At 43.3% G+C, this 27,453-nt stretch overlaps 1 protein-coding gene across 1 annotated transcript in view; it reads left to right on the top strand.

Annotated features, from left to right (window-relative positions):
• The window catches only part of EXOC2 (exocyst complex component 2), a 1,591,413-nt gene that overhangs the window by 962,400 nt on the left and 601,560 nt on the right, over nucleotides 1-27,453 (top strand). The window contains exon 16 of the mRNA XM_069613520.1: nucleotides 22,829-22,950. Within this exon, the coding sequence (XP_069469621.1) occupies nucleotides 22,829-22,950 (122 nt within the window). The remainder of the gene's footprint in view (nucleotides 1-22,828; nucleotides 22,951-27,453) is intronic.

The raw sequence follows: 27,453 nt of genomic DNA, 5'->3' as shown, positions 1-27,453 counted from the left end.
CCACAGAGAATTGTGCTTCCTAAGTCCGTTCTGGGCCGCCGGGAGAGCGAGATCCTACCCGCAATTTCTAAAGACATCTTTAAGCATCCTCTGGGGTTAGAAAGAAGTGAGTATTGTCCTTCTAAACGGTTGCTGGAAATCACTTCTGTACTTGAGACCTCAGTAACGACTTTTCCTTTTGACGGATGTAAAAGTGTGACAGGATGCCTGTAAAGTAGATGTGAAGTCAGGATAGATGGAAATCTTCATCCCTTTATTGGCGGTCTCCCAGTTTTCTGCCTCTGTGCAAAATCGAGGCAAAATAAAAATGCTATGGTTAAGTTGCACAATGATGAGTCGAGCCAGTTGAGAACTTCAGGAAGGCTTCAATACAGGTTTCTGTGTTGCTTCTAGAGTTCGACTCTTGAAGTTCTGAAATATGAGCATTGTTCCAAATCATGGGCTTCAAGATAGTCATTCTTGGCCTGCACAATCTTCCCATCATCTTCCAGGACCCGTACCCTATTCCTAGCCTTTGTTATCTTGCCACCTTCCTTGCCAAACCCGGCTTGGAGTGTTTCTACCTTGAATTCCAGATTGTCAATTATCAAGCATATTGGGAATACGATGTCCCTTAGTGGCGAGGTTGTCTCAAAACCAAACAGTCCACTGCTGGATTTGTCATTGACTGGCAAGGAATAGAAGTCACTGAGTCCGTGTCCAATTCCTGAGGTCACAGCCAGTAAAGGCAGACACTCAAGCTGCAATGTCCCTCTGTACAATAACTAGAAGGAAAGGCAGATTGTAGAGCTTGGGGCCACCAGGCAGAATGGAAGTAGGTGCTGTGGTAAAATAATGCAGTTCAGAGGAGGGAATCCCTCAAATGGCATGCAGTGGCCACAAACTGAAGTATAGTTTGTCACGCCTTGAAACAGGTGTGTATAGGCGCGTTACAAATGCCATATCATATCATATCATAGTTGAATGGGTTGCATAGGTGAGAGCCAGCTCCAGGTACAAAGACACCACTGTAGGGACCAAAAGACAGATCCACCAGCAAGTAGTACACACACCGGATTTTGATAATGTCTACAAACTGCCAGCACTTGCAGTGAATGCCAGAACTTGCAGTACTTGCAGTGAATTTGCAAACCAGTGGTTAATCTGTGCGTATAGGGCCTGCCAACACCACAGATTATTTGAGAAGCACCCCGTCACCATCTTCCACTGACACATTCCATCACAACATAGGGATCCTAGGGTTGCAGACCAGAAAACCTAGCCTGGGACCCTTCTCATGTGGCCAGGGAAAGGCAGACACTTTCTGATCCCGACCCTGGGAGTGGTGTACTGCGGGAGGATCACATGAGTTGGGAAGTAGGTCAGGAGGAATGGGAAACCCACTTGTTCAACTTTCCCTGAAACCCCAATCTTCTAATCGCTTATTGCAAAACAGAGGATGTGAGAAAAACTAACTTTGCCACTAGGGACATCAAGTCCCATCATTCCCTAAGTACTGGGACGAAGAAAAGGGCTAATGAGGAACAATGCTGTAGGAATGGTCATATTTATAATAGAAATGACCCACGCCTGAGGGAAACTGGGAAGCTTAAAAGGTCCCCTCAGGTGCAGGCCATTGTCAAGCAGAACAAACGGGAAGAGCAGTGTATGCAGCAGACACAGAAACTGGAGGAGGGAGAAGACGCCAGGAGCACTGTTAAGCAGAAAACAGTCTCGGTCCTCGGAGGGTCGCGCAGCAGGAAGCGTGAAAGAGGGAAGCTTGCCTCCTAAAGACCTGTTTTGCAGAGGATGCGCAGCAGGAAGTCAAAGCTGGGTGAACTTTCCTCCCCAAGAGGCTGTCTAAGGTGGCTGGCGAGCATCAGAGAGCCTCCGGAGCAAAGGAAGCTCCTGTTACAAGTAGCACGGGTGACAGCAGACCACAAGTAGCAGCTTGCTGGGTCACGAGGAGCCACAAATGCAGAACACCTGGGAGCAGTGAGGGGATCAGAGGCGCATGCCTTACCCAGTGAGTTCAACAGCTGATAGTGACCCTGTAGCGCTCTGAGACCGCTCGTGTGCTCAAGGCAGGCATTTACCAAGTAGTAAACACTTGCGTATGAGTGGAAGTGATTCTAAGAGTAAATTTGAATACAGAACTATCAGAAAACAGCAAAGGCAGTATTTGTCCAAACCAAATGGCTGTAACTTTAAGCGTGTGGTTTGTGGAGAACCCAGCAACCCGATGGGGCAATAGTATTAAAAGCTATTACATAAAACTATTGCCCAAGCCAATAGCAATCAAAAACAAGGCAATTCAAATCCCACAGTTATTGCCAAAGGTGAAAGGGGACTAGTGAAATGTTTAAAGGTTGGGAAGCTTGTTCATTTTGCGAAGCATATAGCAAAAGCGGGTATAAGCCCACATTGCCAAAGCCAAGGAACAAGCAGAATAAGATCCTATCCATGTCAGTCTTTGGTTCCTTATGCAGTAGGGAAACGAGAGTGGCAAGAAGGCTGCCCTTTTCGAAAAGGTTATTCCAAAGGAGAGAAGCATAATTTGCAGATGATTATTAAAGAGCACCAATGTGAATCTTGTTTTCCCTAAAGAGTTGCTAAAGGTTTGATGTTGCAAAACAATGAACATTATGAAGCTGTTGTCAAGCTATTATAAGGTGATCTTAACCACAGAAGCAGTGTCTGCTTGTGAAATGCTGTTCGGGCAGGGGAGTATACATGGATGGAAAACCTTCAAAGTAGTTGCCCTGGTATGTTATTTAAACAGGTGGGATTGAGATAGTAGGCCTGGCATGGAAGTAAACCAGGTAGTAGTTGATGAAGTGCTATAAAGTGGTTCTAATAAAGACAATTTATGTTGCTTGTGGTGCTGAAGGAAGAACTGTATAAAACTGCTGTACAGGAGTTGCATATGTTCACAAATACTCAGTTGTGGCAAATCATCCCGACCAAGACAATTATTGTTGCTATTGACGAACCTAGACGATATGTTTTATGTGGAGAGGATCATTCTGAATCCTACTCTTGCTCAAGGAAGAGAAGGAACCTTCTATTTTCTTTGTTGAATCACTGAAGTGTTGGAACTTTCTGTTGTCCAGTTGGAGTTCAAAGAACTGTGTTTGAACTTTGTTACAAACCAGAATTTCCTTATTTGTCATTGGAACTCTGGAGCAAAATCCTGCTCGACGAGGTGAGGGAGGACCTGTAAGTGCTCAGTGACTGATATTGTAAAATGAATTGGGAAATTGAACTCCTCATGCGCAGCAGGCCCGTATGGGACCTCCAATGCTCTTATTAAACAGTCACCCTGGCCATGGGCGTTAGCATTGCACATTCTTTTTGTGGGCATCGGTTAACTGTGAGTAGTCTCGTCCGTCTAGAAAGAGAGCAACATTTTGCCAATATATAAAAAAGGTTCTTGGAAGAACCTTTCTTATTATCACCTTTTAGCGATGTTAGATATACCCGTGAAACTGTTTGCTAGAGTATTGCTGGACGAGTTAAATCAATGGATTGACCTAATCAGACACCATTTAGAGGTCAAATGGGAGGGGTCAGAAATGTGAGGTGAACAACTTTGTGAAGGTTTTTCAAAAGATGCCATTTTATTAACTCAAAAGGTTGGATACACGCCTCACTATCCCTACCCTTATGAGGATTTCCCTGCCTAAAATAAACTAAAGGAAACACTCTAACACAAGGTTTCTGTCCCTCACACTTAAATACACACCAAATGAATAAGGACATATATGGCATTTTAACAACAACAAATATAGCAATATAATTCACATCACAATAGTTGCTTCTTATTATAACCTGGGCAAATTCCCCTTCTCCAGATTCAAGCAGGTTTTTTTTTTCAATGTTCAAACATGATAAGGAAATCCTGTTTCATAATAAAATGGTCCACTTCAGTTCTCTTTTAATCCAACCTGACAACACAGTTCCAACTTGGATTCCAAAGGTGATTCACAATTGTGTAACAAAGCTGTCCTCTTTACACTTGTAGTTAAGGTCTTGAGACTGCTTCTTGTCATCAACAATGTCTATTTTTAATAAAGATATTGAAACGGGTTTCTTGTTATCAATAAGGAATATTCCAGCAGCGATCTTGAAACTTTTTTTTGTCACCAACAACGAATATTTCAGGGCTTCATTAGTTTCAAAACAAATGTCTTTGTCAGGATATTTGGGCACCACTTTAGTTTCAGTACTACTTCACCAAAATACGTCATTCTTCAAGGGCTTCTTCATAAGCTCAACCGCACCACAGTGCTTCAACAACGTTCACCTGGTTTACTCTGATCCCATGTTTACTACTATCTGGTGTACTCCCTTGCCAGGACAACACCAATTGTTACAAAAGTTCTTAGGCCTGGTATCCTCTCCAGCCAGTCAAAACAAAATAATGCAGTTCTCTGTTTGAGGATACTCTCCTGCCCGCACACAACCGATTGGCACACAGTTCTATGGTCTGGTATACTCCCTTGCCAGACTAAACTACTAATTCCAAGTACATCTGTGGTAAGGGTCAACTTCAAAAGTATTAGCAATGCCTTCCGCTTCACACAATTAGGTTTATGAACTTCTTTAAGGGAAACAAGAATCACACTAGTGCTATTCACTACACCTCCTGCCACTCTTGTTCCACCTATGTTTAAACCATCTTAACATCCTCTACACATGGACAATATTCTTCACAAAACACAGAAACGCTCATTGATCTTCTTATGGCTTGGATAACACTAGTTGTTTATCAATTTCCTTAATACAAGTCTCTATTGACTTTGCAATATTGGTTTGCGTTATCGTTTTGATGTGTTGCCCCTTTGTGTTCTTGACTTCTACTGTAACCCAATATGTAACAGTCACAGCCTTCAATTTGGATGTGTAAGTTCTTATTATGCCAACTACTTCAATTTACATCAGCTTGGTATGCGTCACATTTGTTAACTTCTTCTATGTCAATTCGGTATTCAAAAGGGGGTCTGGACACGGCCAGCGGGCAGACACAGATCGCTCTGGGGTCACAGTATCACAGTGAACTCACCGGGTTTGGTAAGCGCGTCCGTCTGCCTCGCTGCTTCCAGCTCAATTGCTTTGTGGCTCCTGTGCGGCCCGGCAACCTCTCTTGTGCATCATCTCGCGGCATTCGCTTCTAGAGTTGTCAATGCTCTCCCAGCGATCCGGTGCTCGCCTGCCACCAGCAAATGTTCCATAATGGGAACAGTTAGAAAAAGGTGCACGTTCTTCTGCGTAACCCTTGCAGAAGAAATCTCAAGCACATGTGTGACCCTCTCAGGACCGCATTGCCACTGTGGTCCTGGCTCTTCCAAGGTTTTTCCTCTGCTGCTTTGTGCAGAATTCAAAACTCTTCCACCCACTACTACTACTACTACTACTACTACTACCCTCCTGCTGCTGCCTCGGCTGCTTCTCCTTCCTCCATCTTGGTCTCTTTGCCCACACCTGAGGAGGCCTTTTATGCCCTCAGCGACCCTCAGGATTGGGTCACCAGCCTTAATGGGCTGCACTTTGCAACCTTGTGCCTCTGCAGCTGTCTTCTTCATTCCAGCACTTTTGGAAGTCTGGGACTTGAAGTCCACAACATTAAAATCAGTTTCTCAGTAGTCTTTTTCTCTCCTTATATGTATTCCTCAAAGGAGTATCCTAATGATTAAAAGATATATTTGGTTTTACGGGGGAATGAGACATTTCAGAATTTAAATAGGCAGAATTAAAAGACTTCTTGACATGATTTCCATGGGACTCATAGGGTTTCCTATTACTGAGATTGTTTATAAACTTTGTTAGAACGTAGACATCTGTAAGGAAGGCATGGTATCAAACAGTGAAGACAGACACAAGTGATCACAGTTCAAGGGTGTTTTAATGCACTTCAATGGGTTGGATGAACACCTCTCTAACCCTAAATCTAAGGATGGGAGCAAACTACAAGCATCAATGTAAATATAACACAGTCCTAGTGGAGTTCTGTCAAAATAAAAAAGGCCCTATACTAATAAAGCTATTGCCAGTCCTTCTAAATACAAACGGTGTGGGAATATTATGTATGCAAAAGAAAGACTTTTCAAGAAATATGTCAGAATGACTGAGTACTGAAGCTCCCTTCCCCACGTTTTCAGCATGGGACAAGGTGACATACTCGGGTCCAGCTTCTTACACAATGATCAGTTCAACACGTGGATCGAGGGCGAGCATGGCCGTCCACGTTAAGTCTCTTTTCTTGGGCTTCAAAACAATGTTCCATCAAACCAGTTTGCAAAGATCCCCCTCTCTCTGGCTCAGATCTTGTACTACACAGTTCTCGTAGGTCCCCCTCTGCCGGCTCAGAACTCTCAAAAAAATAAAGTTCAGATAAAAATAAGCAAGGGGCTCCTTTCCCCCAAACTGATCACGCTTCGGGTCTCCCTCTTTCGGGCTCAAACTGTTTTTAGTTTTAATTCAACAAAAACAAGCCAAGGGGTTCTCTTTCCCCAAGCTAATCTCCCTTTGGGTCTCCCTCTGCCAGGCTCAGACCCATTTTTGGATGTCTAAGACTTCCGAATGTACGTTGAATTTTTACAAATACCTTCGCAGAACCACTGTGACTTTCTGACACAGTTCAACTTTTGCTTTCCCCCTTCTCTGGGAGTTTAATTTTTTTTTCACTTCACAGTTCAATTAGTTCCCTTTCATTCGCGCCCATCCGGTATACGTGTCAACTTCACACTCTTACACAGATGCTTTCTGGTACTTTGAGTCCTTTTCAACAACTTGCATAGGTTTCCCTCTCTCGAGTGCAAGCCTCATTCACCCTATTTAACACTTTATTTCACTTTCTCCTTATCACCCGCATTCTGGGAAACTCACCGGCTGTATTTATCTTTGTCCGCCCTCCCCAACTTTGCCTTTCATCCAGTAGGGAAAAGCAGGCATCTGTGCAGCACTGCCAGGGAGGGACTTCCTCCACTCTGTGGGTCTCGCTTCTTGAAAACCTTGTGGCCTCTTGGAAATGTGATTCCCTTTGCTTGGCTCTCTCTGGCTCTCATTAGCTTTTGCTTAGTCTCTGGGTAAATTAATTTCCTCAGCCCGGTTTGCATCAACCCAGGAAGAGCTGTCCTTGTACCCAGTCCTGTTGGCGGAGTCCTTGGGAGTTTGGAAGGGATCCTCTGCCGTACTCGGCCTTGCAGTCTTCCTCCTGTCCTCCCAAGAGCAACTGACTTCTCTTCAATCTGTTGTCCAGATGGAAGAGTCTGTCTTCTGTGTCTTAGTGTGTGTTTTGTCAGTACTCTCGAATTCCCTCTTTTTTAATTATATATTTATTTTGGGGTCCGGGAATAAAAAAAATGGGTAAAACAAAAAAAAGGGGGGGGTTTGGGGGGAACCCCCCATTCCGAATAAAAACGTCATTAAAAAAAATGCGACCTTTTTTTTTGAGATTTTTTTTCCCAAGATTTTGACATTCGACTCTTAAATTCGACTTTTTCACTATAAACCCCTACCAAATAGGATGGGATAGAAGTATTGGCAAGGGGGAAATACCATGTCTCACCATTGGGTGTCTCCACCCCACTCCCCGAGGACCCCTCACTCGGGTGATCCTCCCGCACTGGTCTACCCCCAGGGACTGGTTCCAAAGGCGATGGCCGTGTCCTGGCCACCTGAGTGACAAATCCCTGGGCAGTAGCTACTGAGACACCCTTTGGTTTCTCACACATCGTCCCAAAAGCATTCATGCATTCCCAAATAGCTCCATAGTAAGGCAATATGTATTGATTACATTTAACAATGCATCCTCCTTGAAGATTGAGGGTGCAAAATTGGGTATTCTAAGAAAAGACCAACTTTGTAGACTATGTGGGGAAGCCGTTATTGGATCTTGGTAACATTAAATGTTAACGTGTGCTAGCCTGGAAAATATTAGCTATAAGTATTTGAAATCTTATAACAGGATGAATCTTTATAAACCTATGATTTAATGGTATGTTAGGGGAATTACGTCAATTTTATATATCATATGGTGAAGTTTTAAATTCTATGTAGGGAAATCTTATGTGAACTTCTGTTGGGGATTTTATATTGATTGGAACGATGAATAATTTTAATGTGATTTTCTATGGTTGTTTATTGGTTTGTGATGTGTATATACAAAGCCGACTTTGGCTGTAAGTATATTATAACTAAATAAACAATTAATGTAGAGTTATTGAAAGCACGAATCAACATCCTTTGATCCTCCTATTTGTAGTAGAGCTCTTTTACAATCTGAATATCTGATAGGTTAATTAAATTGGGCTGGCCTCAAAGGTGGTACAGATTTACCTAACCAACCAACCAGCCAATCACTAATGTGCTGAAACCTGGCTGCTCTTGAACCACCCATGAAGGCCCTAACCTCTTGCAAGTGCTCTTTGTAAGCGACGTGCCATGTTTTGGCCCACATCCTCACTCAGAGGAGAATAGGGTTAAGTGCCGTCAAAGCACCAATACAGTTGGCATTCCCCTCTTTGTTTGACGTTCAAATTGTTGGAAGGACATTTTGCTGCTTTTTTAGTGCAAATAAATATAGATGGTGGATAGCCGTTCAGTATATATGGAAAGGGGGTGAGGAGTACGTGAGGGGGTGCAGAAGGTCTCTTCCCACATTTTGAGGTTAAACATTGGTAAAGAAAATGCAGCAAAATGTGATTCAGCCAGTTGTTTACGAACAAACATCATATACTGCTTCAGAATAGAAGATGTAGAGGGAAGAAGGTTAAACAATGATTTTAAAAAATATATTTTCTTACACTTGCAAGGCGCTCATGTCTATACAAACCCAGTGTTCAGCCCCATAAAATGCCACCAGGGCAACTTTCATCGTGCAAGCTTTTACAGAGTTTCAGGTTTAATTTGCTCAACCCTGCCACCTGATTTCATCCATTACAGCCTTTGGAAAGGCAGGCACCAGAAGCCGGAAAGCTGGTGCCAAGGTAATCGTACCATGGTATGACTTCCAAGGCAACCCCATTTACCATAATATTATGTTTTAGGAGCTTTTGGTATCCCACGATCCTGAAGGCATCACAAAGTAAGACACAGACAACAGATACAAAGTTCACAATAAAAGGGTTTATTAAATATCATGTCAGGATGGTAGAAGGCCTAACTTGCCCGATGCTAAGGTGGGATTTCGCTACCTTAACGGAACTTAAGAAAGTCTGAGTCAAAAAATTAACCTAGATGTCTGTGTCCAAAACCTATGCTTGCCCTCAAAACTAAAGCTGAACAATGTGTAGGGATGTCCATATTTAAGGAAATGGTGTTCAACATAAGGTTCAAAGCTTCGTCCAGCTCCCGACTTACTCTTCAGCTCCCCTTCCCCAAGTTCAAGAAAGTGCCACAAAAAGTCTCAAGATCTACCTTGTTCAAGGTCAGATAGTTCCACAAACTACTCAGGGTTTCATTTCCCAAGTTCAAAGTAATGGAGTTCAAACCAAAGGGGTCTTGGGGCCCAGTCCTCAAGACAGTATTTGTAGTTTATCAAGTCTGAGGGTTCCCTTCCCCAGGACTTCAATTTAACAACTAATGTATGTTCCAATCCTTGAAAGTTCAACTTAACTCTGGGTCAACCTGACCCTCCTTCTGGTTTGCATCAGCAGCTCACTTGCAGTGCTTGTCCTTGGTCAGTTTTACAATGTCTTATCTTTAACAATATAAGGCTCACTTCTCTAGGCACAGTTGTTAGACCACACAGTCCACCCATCGCAGGTTGTGCAACCAGGACCCCCACCTTAGGCTCCTTAGCCCACACAGGTTCTTCAGCATTCTCCACTGTGTACAGCTTTACCTTCACTTGGCTTTTCTCAGTTAGCCCCTGGCATTGTTACTTTGTATTACACACCTCTTTTCAGTCTTTGGCCTTGCCACATTGCAACAGTTCATACAATTCACTTTGTTGTGGTCTGGTTCATGCCCCGCCTTTACTTGCACTCCTTTACACTTCCTTTTCCCATAGATTGCTTCTATATGGTCATTTTCCTTTTGAGCTTTCATTAGTTTTTTGCTTTGCTTGTAAAGTTGTATTTCAGTTCAGTATTCGACAGGTTTTAATTTCAGGTTTTCAATCAATTCAGTATTCAAACTTTAATTCAGCTCAGGATTCAATATGCGTACTTTAGTGTTATTTTAAACTTCCCTTCAGTACGGGATTCAATATGCATAGTTTGGCGCTATTTAAACTTCCACTCAGTTCGGTATTCAATATATTTATATATTTCATCTCGTTTGAGGCTTTCATTCATACAGCTCGTCATTATTCATGTGCAGCCCGCCCGGAGCACCCTGGCATCGGAGGGGCTTTCCCGACACTCACCGGTCTTTGGCGTCTGGCTCCGGCGGCTCTTGCCTCTTCCTTTGACTTCCCAGACTGGTGCTCCCCTCTTCCTCTTGCTTGTTCGCAGCCTCAGCTGCTCCATCTCTGTCACGGAGGCTCCCCCACCTCGGGGATGTCAGCCGGAATCCTGGCTCCTCTTCATGTCTGACCACAGCTGCCTCCTAACGGGAAGGGTCCTCTGGTCTCTCCTACACAGGCCTCCCTGTTTCTAACATCTCTGCTTTACTGGTCTCTCTTTATACACCCGCAGCCCCTTTACAGGCTGCAGGTGCGGATGCCTAATTAGACTTGCCTAACCATATTTAAAGGGACATGCCTGACCCTCACAGTACTCTGCGGGAATCTATCTTGTCCCAGTGCAGTGCTAAAGTGGTGAAATTAAGGTATAGTGTTCATTACTCCTAGTTGCCTCTTCCTCGTCCCAGTACTCTCAGATGTTACATTTGGGGGAAATGAGGGGAACTACTTTATTGTAACCCACAGAGTTTGGGGGAGGGTTAGGTTGGTCCTAAATAGGAAAAGGGGATACCATGTCTCGCGTTTGGGCACCCCACTGCCAATCCCCAAAGACCCTTCACCCATGTGATCCTCCCTCGCTTCTCCACCCCCATGGCCAGGATCCAAGAGCGAAGCCTTTCCCTGGCCACTTGAGAGGAGGATCCCGGGGCAGTAAAAGTGAGAATACCATCAGGTTTCTCAAAAGACCAAAAACCCCACAAAAGCTTTGAATAGGTAAATGAGACCCAATTTGGTTGTAGAAATAAGGACTGTTTGTCTGCAAAGAGTAGAAGTGGAACAGGAGTGCTACCTATCAGGGGAGCATCTGCACCCAGTTATCTCAACCAAGACTCCCTGTTAATGAAATAATTCAAATGTGCAGGAGACAATAGACATGCTTGCCCTTAAATACAGCAAAGCAAATGTGACTTGGCCATTGGTGCCAAGCTGCACCCTCCATTTTTGTGTCTTGAGGAAAGTTGCTAGAGTATATAGATCAAAACAGGGTCCAAAACCATATAGCTCAGAGTCTCTCACAAAAGGTCCGTTCTTACAGCATCAACTGCAACACGTACATTAACAAACCTCAGATATGAAGAACCTTTGCGTAGCTTTACATGCTCTCCCCACACCAAATCCACATCAGAATTCACCTGACTTTCACTAAATCTTCCATGCTTTCATTTTAGTCCAGTAATTCTGCCTAATAACCTTCCACTTGCAGCAAGATATGGAGCAGTAATTATCTGTGTCTGATCTAGCCCCTTTTCAAATATCATTGTGCTTATTTTCTACTGGTTCCCATTCTTTTAATATCCCTTATAACCAACACCCAGAAGGCATTGGTACCCATCTGTGTGATAGCTAACTGTAAATTCTTAAAAGCCGGGTACATTGCTTCACTCTTTTTTTCAATTCTAACTGATCCCTATAAGACGTCTTCTGTTTCCTCACCTTGCCAGAACTAACAATATGAGTGAGCTTTACTTGCCCTCTTCTCAATTACCTTAGAGCCCTTGAGATAGCAGACGTGTCATCATTCCAATATCTCCTTGTTAACCAACACCCATTTTATGGACCACCCATTCCATGTCAGTCAGCCCATTGCAAATTCACATATCCTTAGAAATAACCTTTACTCCAACGGGAATTTGCAGTTGGATCAATAAGGGTTATGATGGCTTTTGATCCTTGGAACAACCTCCATCTCACCCACCCTACTCCAATCAGTTGCAGATATAAAACAATAATTATATTATTTCTTTCCTGGCAAGACTGAAAGGTATGGGCTCCATAGGTATCAGGAGCAGCTCTCCCATTCTGGACTCACAGTTCAAACTTAAGGGCTCAGTCTCCCATCTTGCTTTCTACCGTATTGGTCCACCATGGAGGGTAATTAATCTCAAGGATGCCGTCCCCCTATCGATATCTACTATCCCTGCATCATCAGTCCCCATTAAAGACTCCTAATACCTAGGTAAAATCATGTTCTCTCACATCATTTCACCTCGGGAGCCACTGGGATCAATGGCTTTATTATAAATACAGATGAGGGTTGAAAGTCACCTTCCTATCATGAGAGAAACTTAGTTGAACAACATCATTAGAACCTATGGGAACCAAGAAAACTATATCCAAAATCTTAACAGAAACCCAAACCGGTAGCTACCCTCTCCATCGCCTAGATGGAGTAGCAGCCATGTGATCATTTATTTAGCCTATCTTATAAACAAAGGCTACCAACCAGGTTTCCAGCAGGACAGTAATGGTGGCCTGGTGCTAGGTAAACCTGCCAATCTTAAGCAGCCAGCTTCCCAGATACCCCATTAATATTCCAACTTATCACTCTAAGCCTGTTGCTAGTTGCAAGCAGTGAGGTGACCGGTAAACGACTGTTCAGCAGAGGACTACTCTCCCCACTCCTATCACAATTTGTTCTTCCTATATCCAACCTAGTATTCTCAACAAGAAACCAATCGTCACCCCACTAACCCAAGGATGATAGCCAGTCATTCGTATCCACACATAGATTCTTCAGACCACTCCAATTTATGTTGCTCCCAACAAGGTGCACGTTCCTTCGCCTAACGGGTGTAACCCCCAAATTGGAATACATATCATTAACTCGTTGAAGGCTGAGTCGCATGTGCTCCCTGTCCCCCCCACTGACTCCAAAAGTAAATTGGTGAGGATAAAAATAATTCAGTAGCCTAACTGTTATTAGTGTGATAGAAAGTTTTTTTGTCTTCTTCACCCGTTGATGCACTTGCCCCCTATTCTCAAAGGTGAGCACAAAACAATCATCCTCACCAATTATTGGCCTCAGTCCTACTAGCCCAACTCTCCTCACCATGAGAATCTCCCTGGGTTTAAGAGTCCCCCCATCATCTGAATTTTAAGCCACTGCGTAGCCTTGTTAATGAGCAAGATAACATTGTTCTCGTCACATGTCCCCTGATCCGAAGTGGGGGCGTGGGGGACATTAGTCACTATCAATTGTGCCATCTCAGGGAAAGAAACAATCTCAATTTCTTACTTAGCTAAATGCTGTACATTCTGCTTGGTTCTCGATTGATCCCATGACACCAGAGGGTGGTCTTCTGGTCCTCCGGGCTGCAGGCACCTTGCGTTTTCTCTGGATTCAGAGCCCTCTTCTTCTTTGGTGCCACTCCTAGGCCAATGGGATGCTTTCATTTTTGTCATCTCCAGAAATAATTCTAAGACATCCAAAATATGCATTGGATTAAGTCAAGACAGGTACCGGTGGGTTTTTAGTATGGCTATATCAGTCTGTGTATGTTAGGGGCAATTTCAAATGACTAAGTATGCTTTTGTATGCTTTTCTCCTTACCGTTCCCAGTTAGTTTTGTGGAATCAGATTGGCAAGTCACATAATGTCACACCTTTACTAGTCCTTTGGGTCATCAGATGGTGATGTGTGTTTCTGTGCTGTGAGAAACCTGAGGGTGTCCTCACTCCTACTCCCCCTGGATCCTCTGTTCAGGTGGGCAAGGAAAGGCCATCGTTCTTGGACCCCAACCCTGGAAGTGGAGAAGTGAGGGAGGATCACCTGGGTAGAGGGTCCTTAGGGATTGGGAATGGGGCGCCTGTAGGAGAGACATGGTATCCCCCTTTCCGTATTGTAGACCCCCTAACCCTCCCCGACCTTTATGGGGTATTACAAGACCCATCCCCTCATTTTCCCACATTTAGCATTTGAACATACTGGGACATGGAAGAACAGACTGAGGATAATGAACACTACACCTGCATTTTACCACTCTGGTACTTGGACGAGGAAGATGCCTGCAGAGTATGGTGAGCGTCAGTCATGTTCCCTTAATCAGAGTCAGGCAAACGTAATGAAGGGTCCACACCTGCAACCTCTTAGGTTGCAGGAGTATAAAATGAGAGCCAGGACAATAGTATTCAGCAGAGCAACAGGGAGGCCTTTGGGGGAAGAGTCAAGCCGGGGACCGTGTTCAGCAGGAGGCAGCTGTGGTGGGACCTGTGGAGGAGCCAGGATGCAGGCCAGAAGCCCAGAGACAGAGCCTCCATGTCGTGGAACTGTGCAGTAGGAAGGAGGATGCCGTCCGCATCCCTACCGAGGCAGCAGATCTACCAGGGTGTGAGAGGCGGGCCTTGGTGCGCGCGAGGGGGGCTGACAGGAGCTGAAAGGAGCTGGTTCGCTGACCTGCAGGCAAGAAAAAAGCTGCGGGCGCTGCTCAGGAACAACGCAGAATACCGGTGAGTGTCTGGGTGATGCACTCGATAACCGGGGCGTTCATAGTGGGCTTGCGAATGGGTAATTAAATGCAGCTTAATTACCAAACTGCACGGACAGTTGAAAATGAGCACAATGCATACTTATTGAATACCAAACTGAGTAACAACTTAAAATTTAACGACACAAAGTGCATATTGAATACCAAATTGAAGGGAAACTTTAACCACTGCATATTTATTGAATTCAAACTGAAAATCTTGAAACCAAGCATAACCAATACATAGTGGATATCGACCTAAACGGAAACTTGACAATAATGAAAGTGAATATTTGTTGGGTGTCGAACTGAATGAAACCTTGCAATTTCGCTTGTGGAACATGAAATTGAGCAACACTTTTTTATGGGCAAGGCAGAGAACAGCTAAAGAGAAAATGCCCATAGGAAGCCAGCGCATAGTACAGAGCAAAAGTGTGAAAGTGTGTTATATGAAGGTGGGACATAAGCAAGAACACCATAATGTGAACTTTAAGGATAATTACATTGAGGCACGGCCAAAGACTGGCAAGAGGTGTGTGACACTTTGTGACAGAACTAAGAGGCTAGCTAGGAGAAACCCAATGAGTGTGAATACTGCACATGAGCCAAGAAGCCAACAAAGAGAGACTACAAGAACCCAACTTTGCATGCACGGACAAGCTGGAAAAAACCCTGTGTGGGCTGAGGAGCCTAGGGATCCTGGTTGCGCGACCGGTGATGGGTGGACCATGCAGTCTGACATCTGCGCCTAGACCAGTGTGCCCGGTACTGTGAGAATGAAAGACATTGTGTAATTTAGAGTCTTGGGGAAGGGCACCCTGAGGCTCCAGGTATTGTGAATCTTGTGGTTGCTTGGAACTTGGGGAAGGGGATCTGAAGAAGAAGCTAAGAGCTGGAAGAATGTTTAGCTTTAGTTGTGAGGGCAAGGATAGGTTTTGGACACCGACAGACTTTTAAGTTGAGCTCTTGGGCTCAGACTTTCCTTAGTTTTGTTCAGGTAAGCAAATCCCACCTCAGCTTAGGGCAAGTTAGACCTTGAACCATCCTGACATTTAAGTTAATAATTACCTTTTGTTTGAACTTTAAATCTGTTGTCTGTATCTTCATAATGACTTCACAGTGCCTGTATTTTGGTTAACCTTATTTTTAGCCTCGTATCTTCTTATTTTTAGCCATGGTCTATATGATGTTGTCCTCCCTGAAGTGGACAGCAACTTCAAATATCATAAGTCATGGATCTCATCCTATCTCACCATCGTTAACTAATTTACAGAGATTAATAGTTTGTTTCTATGAGGGAACAATGTCTCCCATTTTCTCCAAATTTTTGTAATTTCCTGTTGCAATGCCCAGCAATGATGGAAGCAAAACGCAAAAAACATTAAGTTCAGAGAAGCCTTTATTGGTGTTTGTTCTCAGGACATGGTTGGATAAACGTATACAGTTCTAGGGGAAATGGCTCAAACAAAACAAAGAGTATAGCTATTAATCAAAGGTGTCAGGTTATGGATCGCAGGAAGGTGGAATAGGATCAAGGTATCTCATCCTTTAGGCTACCAAACAAATGAATACCCTTTCCCTGTACATAAAAAGCAAAACATTCTTATCTGTCAAGGAATGTCTTCCGCTCATCCAAAATAATGTCCAAACATGGTTGCCAACAGAATGGTCAACCCAACTCTTAAGCAGTCCTGTTAGCCCCAGGCTAACCATAGTTTAAGCAACACAAAATACAAAGTTACGGGCAAGGAAAATGAATTGCCTATCTTTACTATGTCCAGCCCTCCACTATAGCAATGATTATAGGTGCTGTTACCATCAGGTTCTATTGCTATTAGCACCCTAGGTTTTTAATTTGAAAACCTGGATAGCTGACAGCAATCTTTTTTTGTTTGAATGAACGGTACTCGTTCGCGCCGTCCCATTCATTCAAACTTACCCAAGATGACTGCCATGGAGGTGGAAGGCAGGGGTCCATGCGGAGTCCCTCTTCCATTTCCATGGCAGCCTGGGAGGCTGAGCGACAGCGGCAGGGGCACCGCCACCAGAGGAAGCATGTAAGTGGGGTTATTTATTGTAATTTTTGTAACACGCCGGCTCGTCCGAAGCCCTCAGGGCTAAGGGCTCACACAAGACACCACAACAGAGAGTGAGAGTCAGGATGAGAAAGAAAGGTCAGATTCAGGGAGCATTAAAAAGGAAGGTTTTCAGTTTCTTTTTAAACTCGATGATGGGTTCGATTTTTTTTAAGTTCAAGCCGCATGGCGTTCCAAGTGACAAGGACCAGGACGTCAAAGCTTGTTGAGCTGTACTTGGGCAAGCGAAATCTGGGTTGAACGAATTTGGCTTGATCTTGTGATCTGAGGAACCGAGGGGGTAGGTATCGGGTAAGGCGTGCTGTAATGTAGACAGGCACATATGCTGCCTCACCGGCTACCAGTGCAGCTTTCATCTTGCCTTGGAGACTGGGTGCCATCTGGGGATGTCCAAAACTGCTCTTACTGCCGCGTTCTGGGTCACTTGGAGAGCTGAAAAATTAGATTGGGCAGTGCCTACCAACAGAGCTTTGCAATAGTCGATCCGAGAGTTGACCAAAGAGGGGGCCAGAAGAGACATATTTTTCTCGGAGAGAAAATGGCGAATGTAATTCGGGAGTGTATTAATATACCCACAGGATGCACGAGTTTTAGCGACATCCTTCCTCATGGTGCGTTCAGCGTCGAGAGTAACGTCCAGCGTTTCGACACTCATGGCGATAGGAATTATGGTATTAACAATGGAGAAATTGGTGTACTTTGGGGCCAGGTTCGTCAGCATATGGCTAGATGCATCAATAAGAATCTCAGTATTATCGGCATTGAGGGCCATTGAATTCGCCACCATCCAGCAATGGATGGAATTGATGGCCTGTGATTCCTTAAAATAGATGCCTGAGAGTTTTAGGATGACCTGAGTGTCGTCTGCATAGTTGGTATACAGGACACCCAGGCCTCCAAGCATCAGCAGAAGTGGAAGAATGTAAATATTAAACAGCGTGGGTGACAACAAAGAGCCCTGAGGAACCCTGCAGGTGAGTAGTGCGTGGGAAGAGCGGGCATCATCAATTGCGACCCTGGCAGTGCGAGGGCCTAGAAAAGATGACAGCCACTGGGTGGCAGTACTCAAGCAGCCTACCAGAGATTGCAACCTGGTCACCAGCAATTCATGGTCGACCAGGTCGAAGGCAGCGGAGAGATCGAGCAACATCAGAAGGGCAGGGTGGCCTTGATCGATGATGGTGGAAAGATTGCACTTGTGATCGAGCATGGTGGTATCTGTGCCATGTTGAGCTCAAAAACCGGATTTGACGGGCTCCCAATATGCCGTTTTCCGTGATATATTTCAGAAGTTGCAAATATGGGACGTTACTAATTGGGTGATAATTCTTTGGCCAAAGGGGATCCAGATTGTCTTTTTGAAGCAGGGGAGTGATCCAGGCTTCTTTAAGATCACGGGGGACGCACCCTTCAAGAAAAGACTGGTTGACCAGTTTGGTTACCCATGGTCCTTACACATCAAGGCAGCTGTTGATAAGCATTGAGGGACAGGAGTCACACTTGCAAGAGGTGGGCTTCATTCTGGATATAATCTGGGAGATTTTCACCACTGTATTGGGGGTGAATCAGAATGATGGTTGGGGTTTAGCAGTTAGTGAAGGGTGGTCCTGTGCCGGCAGGGTGGTGGGAGGACTAGGAGTACTTGTTTGACTGTTCTGGGGAGTGCTAGATTGCAGATGAGAGGCAACTTTCGCAATTAACGTATTGTTAATTATTTGACACAAAATGGAGTTACCCGGCGGTGCAGCTTTTAGGTGGGGTTTACTCTTAAAGTCCCACAAGATGGCAAACAGTTCCTTGGAGTTATATTTGGTCTGTTAAATTCTAGTATTGTAATGGGCCGATTTGGCCTGGATGACAGCGGCCTTAAAGTTCTTCACTGCGAGTTTATAAAGGGCAAGAGTTGCTGGCGAAGGTTTGCGCATGGTCCGTTCAGCTGATCTCCTAAGATGTCTGAGGGTCAGGATGTCATTATTAAACCAGCTTTTGGAGAAGGTTTCTGGTTTAACACATCTGGTTGTGGTGGGCGGTAGGTCATCCATAAATAAACACAAGGTGTAAGTAAGATGATGTGCAAGATCAGAGGCATTGTAGTCCTCAATATGGCCCAGCTTAATACTAAGTGCATGGGATAGTTTCTCGCTGGTTAGATTTTTCAGGTTTCTGGTCCTAATGGACTGTCTGCGGCAGACGTCAACTCGAGGAGTGGGGCGAGTGAGATTACCAACGATAGACAGAAGATGGTGGTCGGACCAAGGACATGGGAGAATGGAGGGAACAGAGGCAGAGACCTGATGGAGTAGAAACCGGTCAAGAATATGGCCTCCACAATGGGTTGGTGCATTAACCTGTTGGATGAACCCAATGGTATTGAGTGCTGCGAGAAGGGACTGAGCAGCTTTGTCCGTGGACACATTGACCCAAAGATTGAAGTCCCTGAGAGGTATAACTGGTGAATTGACAGTGGCGGTTTTATTAATAAGATGTAGGAGCTGCTCCTCGAATAACAGGGGGATTTTGAGGGGGCTTATAAATGACCACAATTGTGAGAGAGGTGTTGTTGTCGAGCTTTAAATTGGCCACTAATGATTAACAATTCTCGGGTGAATCATGAGGCGACAGATGACAATGATATTTGGCCTTGTAAAACAGTGCAACACCCCCGTCCTTCATGTTTTTGCGATCGGCTCGATAGTTCTCATGGTTGGGGGGTACCGCAAGAGTTGCTCCGGTGGGGATGGAGTCACTGAGCCAAAATTCAGTGACTGCGAGGAAGTCATAGTTACATTGTGTGAGAAGATCTTCCACCTCTGCCCCGTGTTCTACCAGGGAGCGAGTGTTAGGCAGTGAGAACGCACAAGGAGGACGAAAGAGGGAATCGGTAGCACTGGCCTTTGCGGAAATTGAGGTGTCATTGAAAGAGGCAGACAAGCCGTCGGTGTTACCAGGGGTGAAAATAGTTTTCGAGCACATAGCTGGAACTGATTAGATTTCAGGGATCAGCCTAGCTTGAAAAAGCAGTGTTTGAAGGCTGCCCAAGGCCTTATCTGGACCAAATGTGAAGACCAGAATGACGAGTCACAGGAAGCAAGCTGGACGGAAACCGGTGACAACCGGCCTCGGATGCGCCACCAGCGGGATAAATAGGACCATTGATTATGGCAAATGTAGTTCATTGGAACTACAGATCTGAACAAGAGCGTGACGTTAGGAGATCTGCACAAATTAATGCGAAACAATGATCAACACTCTTAGCAGTCCTTACTGCTTGGTAAACACATGTAAAAATGAGATGTAATTTCAAAATACAACGTTATCTTTAATTACTATAACTTCAATTCATACGTACCTTTTATTTTCATTTAAGTCAGTTAGTACTGACTGTATGCTTTCATATTTTCACAAAGCTGGTATGTCATTTTACCAGGTAAAATAACCTTGCTGAAAACCAAATCTATTAGGCATGTTTTTACTCTTCTACCATGTTGGTTTTATAGACCTCAGAGTGCCATGATCTTGTCCTGGAGCTTTATTGTAAGCAAACCAGAGATGTCTTCTGATTATGTTTCTGTTTTTATAGCATGCATTGCACCTAAGAAGTGTAGTTGTGGAAGATATTGGGCACTGGATATATTATGCTTACCTATTATCCCATGTCTTGCCTGGCCTCCCAGTTGATGAAAAATTGTCTTTAGTCACTGTGTGTTCTGAATTTCTTGGCTGATGTCATTCGTAAGTGGCAAGGACTATTGATTGGCCAGTATATCCTTACTTGTCAGTGTGGGTGAATACGAAGATTTTAAGGGTTTTCCAAAAGAGTTAATCCAGTAGGCTGTGATCCAAAATGGTATAAAGTTTGGGAGCTTGGCAATTTGGACTGAAAAGGAAGTGCCACCGAAGGGGATTTACAGAATCTGGGATGGTTACCTGAAGTTGGGATCTTGATTGGAAGCTCATGCCAGGTGTGTGTTACATAGGTCTTTGAAGGCAATATGGGGGGGCAGCAAGTAGCCAGGACATTTGGAAATTGTGAGATATGATGAAAGGGGTTGTGATGGAGCAGGGGTCTGGCTGCAAAGTTAACTCTTCAGGTTGCTTAGCAAGTGTTCAGAAGAGTGTAGGTAAAAGCTGTTGGCATAGTTGAGATGGCAAAGAATAAGTGGCATGGTGACTGGAACGGTGAGGAATCAAAAGGGGGACCTGTGCCTCAAACCCTTCTGGAGATGACGAGAAGATTATACCACTGAGTTGATTTGAGGTACCTTGTGTGAGATTGGACATGAAAGATCAATTTACTGAAATGCTGTAATGAAAAATGATTTAAAAGTATGAGTTCTCCTTAAGTAACCATAATGATACATGCATATATGTTGTGTGGGGGGGGTGTAATTGGCAGCGCAAGAGTATGCATATTCGTCTTTGAACTGATAATTGTAGGTCTTGCTTTAAAAACATTTTAGATGCACAAATGCTGCAAGATTGTGCTGGTCAGAACAAACAACATACCTTCCATGTGCTGCCTAATAAATCAGAGACAGGGGATACACATTCTCAAGTGACCAGCTTTGCTCAGCACATATGCAAGTGGTGCCTATCATTATATATCCCATGGCAGAAAAACTAAGATGACCCTATACACAGCTGAATGTGGAAATAGACGCATCTGCCCTACACTACATTTTCTCACAATGGGGTGCTCCCTACATGCCTAAACAATACTTCAAGTTATCCACAAACAGGGTCAAATATGTGAGTGCTAGACCAACTAATCCTCTTGTCTCCAACCTGGCTCAAACAAGTACATTATGGAGTCCACATCTAATGCAGTTTTAAGTGATACCCTATATCAAACTATGGTCACATCAGGTATTTCCACACACAATAAGGGGAATAGAACTTGTCGTGGGCCAGGAACTGTGAATTTAGCAGCCTGACTCGTGATGTCATGGAATTCAGACATTTAGGCTTACCTCAAATGTTAACAAAATCCTTCAAGAAAGCAAGAAAATGAATACAAGATGCTATTGCTGCAACAAATGCGTACATTATCTTTTGTGATATAGAATGTAAAAGGTAAGAATGTTTAGAAATGAATTTATTCACATACTTACTCCTTTCTGATAAGGGGCTTTTCTACAATTTGGTTAGAGTGCATTTAACAGGATAACTGGCAACCATTGCTTTTCAGCAAAACAATTGTGCTGAAAAGTGCTTGTGGTTACAGAATATTCATGAAAGGGATTCAAATGATGTGCTACTTGAAAACACCTTTTTGATTTATGTCCCTTCCACTCATAGTGTCAAAAAGTTACAGGCTTGATCAGTGGTTGAACTGTTTGCATTAATTCATAACAATAGTGGGTAACTCTTGCTTACCTGACAAATGTGTCCTCATTTAAAGTTTGTAAGGCTGCTACCGGGCCTGAGTTTACAAAACATAATTGTATTGATACACAAATGCAAGCAGGTTTACAGGTGGGACATACCGTTTAAAAGACTGTATTAAAGACCATTCAAACCTAAACGCACCACCCACCTGGTAATCTGTGTACAGCGTATTAATATAAAACCGATTCATGCAGTCAAAGATAAATATTACTTAGCTTTGAAAGTATTTTTTGCAGCTTATTTTTTTTTAGATTCATATGTGACTCGCCCATCTTCCCCAGGATATTGTATGCAGCATGCATTTCACTATATTTCCTTATTAGATGTTCTTTATTTGTAGATATGTTTTTGTTACAAGTATTAACATTATTTCACTCTTTATCAAAGCACTACACAAAGTTTAGATGCCTATTTTCAAACTTGAGGAATCTAAGCTACATTTTTCCATAGCAAGTCTTTGCTGGCGATATATGAAGAACAATCTAACACAGAAGTTTGCATCAAAAATACTGTTACAGTTAAGTAACATTCGCCATATAAAAAAGCTGGTTCTAAAGATGAACTAATGACTGCTCTGTCAGAGCATCATTAGGCTACATCTAATGATAAATCTTCATGCAGATGTCTCAGATTAGGTCACTGTAATTTTTCTAGTGGCTCTGGAGGATGCGCCTCTGTTTATTTTCAAATATTACTTTTTCATTTTATAGGCTTAACTATGAATCATTGACTGCCCTTGAAATTCCCAATGATATGTTGCAAACGATACAAGATCTTATCTTGGATCTCAGAGTGCGCTGTATCATGGTCACCCTACAGCACACTGCTGAAGGTAAGATTTTCGCTTAAATGCTATGTTTGTCAAATGCTACCGTTATGTCTCTGTCTGTTACTGTAATGTGTCTTAAATAAATCATATAAAGTGTTCCGATACCCATAACTTGCCCTACTTAACTAAAATATGTTTGGCAATGTGTCCATCCAGAAAACCTTTCCAGGTCCTGGCATGACATGCGTCAAGATAATCTGATAAAGCTGGACCACAGCAAACCCAGTTCCAGGCACAGATGTTTGTTTCGTCTCTCATGTCTCCCCATTCGCAGCAAGACTGTCTTTCTCTGCAACGATTTGTAAAGACAATTCTTAAACCAGTGGGTCTAGGGAATGGCCAAAAAGTTCTGCATCTCCTTCTGGGTCTTTGTTTGCCACATTCAGAATAAGTGAACTGAGTTTGTCTTCTATTGAATTAATAGTTTCTGGACATGATGATCTCAAGATAGGTGGACTTTGCAACCATTTCCTCATAGAACAGAAGAAATGGAAACTGTTTAGCTCTCTTACTTTTACACTAAGTCTCACATTCCTAAAATGAGACACATAAAAAGTGCTCTTTTCTGCTACATTAACACCTGCATATTGCCACATGCCCATTAGACAAGCTCAATGTAATAAGGATTCAAGGCTGAATAAATGCTGTTCTAGTTCAAAGTGCTTCCATTTCACCGAGTTGATTAAGTATGGAGCCCTTTTATTGAAAATGTGGCACCATGTTGTGTGAAGTAATAGATGTTCTATAAGTAGGGCAAAGGTGCACATGCATTGCTCACACACCCCAAGCTGTGTCCCTACAGGTTTTCTGACTCTTTGTTCCAGTTTTCTGTTTACCTGAGGTGCCTGAAGTATGCTGTGTTTATGTTTTAATGTAACTTTGTAGTTGAGCGCCTGAATTTGTGATGTTTCCTTAATTCAAACTAAGTGTTTTAAACAACTCTTAACCACTCTACTTTTCCAGCCAGTTGCTGCTTCACTGTCCCGACTTCAAAAAGGGTGCCTCTTGCAGGGTTGATATCTCTTAATTCATTATCGCTCTATGGGTGAAATTGTTCTTGTATTCTTGCAGAGTTGAGTGTGACCTGGTAATGTGATGGTGCCTACATCAGCAATGTCCTCCATTGCCTATAAGAAGGTGTTCTTGTCTATAGTTTTCCTACCTCGCATTTGGAGAGCTACTCTAAACTATCACCAGGATATCACATCAAATACTTTCAATTTGCTTAGTTATTTTCTCCAAACATAATACTCAGATTTATAGTGCTAGTAGTGAATAGTACCCTCCAACCCCCTTTACTCACTTTGTGCCAAAACCTAGTGCTCAACACCTCTACTTCACGGGTAACTCATGTGTAGTATTCCCTTTAGAAGATATGTCTCACTCTGTCGGAGCTAAAGTAACTTTACTCAAGGTTTACTGTTGTGCTTCTTTTGGCATAGTAGGGATTGCAGTCATTGGCCTTGCTTAATGCCTATTTATTTAGCACGTATTCCAGAGCAGACACTTTAAGACATTCAGTTCTTTTCAGTCTGATAACTTGAAGCATCCTGATCGGCACATCTATACCACCCTCCTCTTTGTTCTGTGCACTTCATCCTTAAGCCCTTTCTTAGATAATTCAGGGCAAGAGGCATGGATGTGCTAACCTCTTTAGCTTTACTGCTTGTAGCTGTGTTACTGTTCGTATGCTGTCTATACCTAATATGATGTGATTGAATTGAGCTTTGTGTCTACAAGTACATCATTTGATAAAGGGATGGTAAGGTTTCCTTTTGCTCTTAGGGTGCTCACAAATCTAACAGATTGGCTTTCCCTTTACTAAGAGGATAGGAGTTAAGGTATTTTCATGTAGATCTTAAAGATTTAAAGGGAGTAGTTCGAATGGATGTTATCTCCTCTGCAGATTCCTTATCTTTAGAATGTCTAGCCCGCACACTCCGACCACTGAATATTATGAATCATGCTTGCACGGCACCAGGGTTGTCCCATCTATACCAGTGGTCCTGCACAGGCATCCTAGCAGACTCCACCGGAAGTGATGGTGTCGGTGGTATAAGTGGATCACGGCCTGGGACTGTTGTTAAATTTAGAAAGGTCACAATTGGGGTAGACACCAGCTGTTTTATGAGGGTAGTAAACTCAAAAGTGCAATCTTTTAATTTCTTTCCAAGAGAGGTTGCCATCCATCATTTAGGTTTTGGACACTGTTTGGTCTAAAATAATGTCTTTGTAGAACAATTGTAAACCGTCTGGTATTTATTTTATTTGTTCAGTGCTGCATACAGAGAGATGTTTTCTTCAGTTGTCGAGAGAGGAGAGGGGGATAGGAGACGTAGAGAAGGGAAGTAGTAGAGATGGACAAAGTGAGGACATAGGTTTGGTTGTAACTAAATGTGTGTTGTACAAGAAAATTGTTCCAAAAAGTGTAATTTTCTTCAATTTCCAATCAAAATGTCCTATATGTTAACTGCTTAGATTGGCATCTGACCATTTGGAAAGGATGCCTTTAAAAGCACACCATACTACATGGTTTTAAAAACACTACTCCAATTATAGATGGGAACTAATAATAAGGCAGTGCCAATCAGTGGGCTGCATCAACTCTCTTAAATGTGAGATGAGCTTCTAGGCCAGGTGTCTATAACGTTTGGCTCTCCAGATTTTTTGCAATGTGACTCCCGTTAACGCTTACCATTTACTATGCTGGCTAGGGATGATTAGAGTTGTCGTCCAAAATTTTCCGGAGAGCCAAACGTTGCAGAGCCCTGTTCTAAGCTCTTGATGTTTTTCTCCAGAGGTAATGAATAAGATCTTGTTGGTCAGACCTCAAAACCATGACATGATAGATTATGAGAAATTAGGGATTTTATGTTTGGTTTCCCCCTGCATGGAATCAATGGAGATGTCGATTTAGGTTCATGATCACTAGGTCTCACTAATAACATGGTATCGAAGTGGAATCCAAAATGTTCATGAATGTTCCAACTGGGAAATTGTTGGGAGAAGTGTCAAGAACCCCTTGCAGGAAGGACGACACAATCTTTCAGTAGTAGGCCCAAAGAAATAAGAAAACCGTTTTCCCAATAGAGCAGTCCAGAATATTAACTATCCTTCTAGGATAGTCGAGTAGGTAAAAAGCAGGAGGAATACCACCTGGCTCTTTCTTTCCTGAACTGAAAGGGAAGAAATCACACCACAATGAGTTAAGTATGTCACACACCAACACCATAAAACGTGGTCTGACTTGGAGTGACATCTGCTATAGTTGTCCCCTCTGTACTTGAATGAAGAGTCCTGTGCTGGGAACGTAAAGCTTTCCATCCGACTGACAGTCATTCTTATGAATGTCTTCCATGTCCCGAAAAGAAAAAAACAGGGATGTGAGCTAATGTAGGTGGCATGTGGGTACACACTAGGGGAATACAGATATGAACAGCCTTAGTCACAAAACACCAAGCCGGATTCAAATTAACCAAAGTTCCAGGTCCTTTCTTGATCAGGAGAATCCAAGTCTAAATCCAAAAGAACAGTCCTTGTCAATTCCGAGGGGCGACGCACCTGAAGGGAAATCCAAAAGCAATCCTAGAAACAGCCATGGTATGTTCAGAAAAAATCACAGTCCCAGGTCCATATACATTAGCACAATGCAAGCAGAGCACACCAAAAACCGATCAGGCTTAGGGGGAAAGGGGGGGAACATATGAATATAAACACAAAGTGAGTAGAAATAGGAAAGGCTTCAGCAACTGTCGAATGCTGTTGTTTAGCAGTGCGAAACCGGGAGAATGCTGCTGTTCTGTTTCGTCACAGACAGACGGCATCCTGGAACATCATGCACTTCACACACTCTACATACGTGCAAGGGTGACCAGCAAAATGGGTAATGTAGTATGGCGGTGGTGCAGGTCGGCCAGCTGCCAGGAAAGAAGCCACCTTCTATACTGCACACATTGCTGAATGAGCAAGCGGGCAGGGATCCACCACTACCTTACAAATTGGTTTTGCTGAACTGTGATTTCTGAGTATATGATTCTCAAGTGAAGTTTGGGAGAGTTTTGTGGCTTACAGTTGGAAAGAAGGTGGTTGAATGCTTTGGATCCTAATACTTCCTGGCCAAATTAATGTGCCCCTCTTTGTGCTTATACATCAAGCAGATTTACAACATCTTTCCTGGAAAGTGGCATTTTTGTTGGCCATCACTTCTGGGTGAACAAAACCCAAGCTCTCTGTATTAATGTACATTATATGATTTTTCATACTAAGGTATCACTAAAAACTCACTCCATTTCTCCCTAAAGTGGTATCAACTTTTCATTTTAACAAATGACTTAAAATACTATGACGCATAGACTGGGTAGGGCCTAAGCGAGCAAGCCCCACCCAAAATCTGTAAATGCCCACTCAGCACCACTGAGGGAGCATTTACAGATGTCAATGATGCTGCTCCCCTAGCACTTGAGATTTATCATCTTAAAATCTATGAAGGCAGGAATTTGTCTTTAC

This window comes from Ambystoma mexicanum, chromosome 5p, assembly GCF_040938575.1.
Source record: "Ambystoma mexicanum isolate Mex_15411 chromosome 5p, UKY_AmexF1_1, whole genome shotgun sequence".
NCBI classification, from domain to species: Eukaryota; Metazoa; Chordata; class Amphibia; order Caudata; family Ambystomatidae; genus Ambystoma; species Ambystoma mexicanum.
This window is presented reverse-complemented; position numbering and strand designations above follow the sequence as displayed.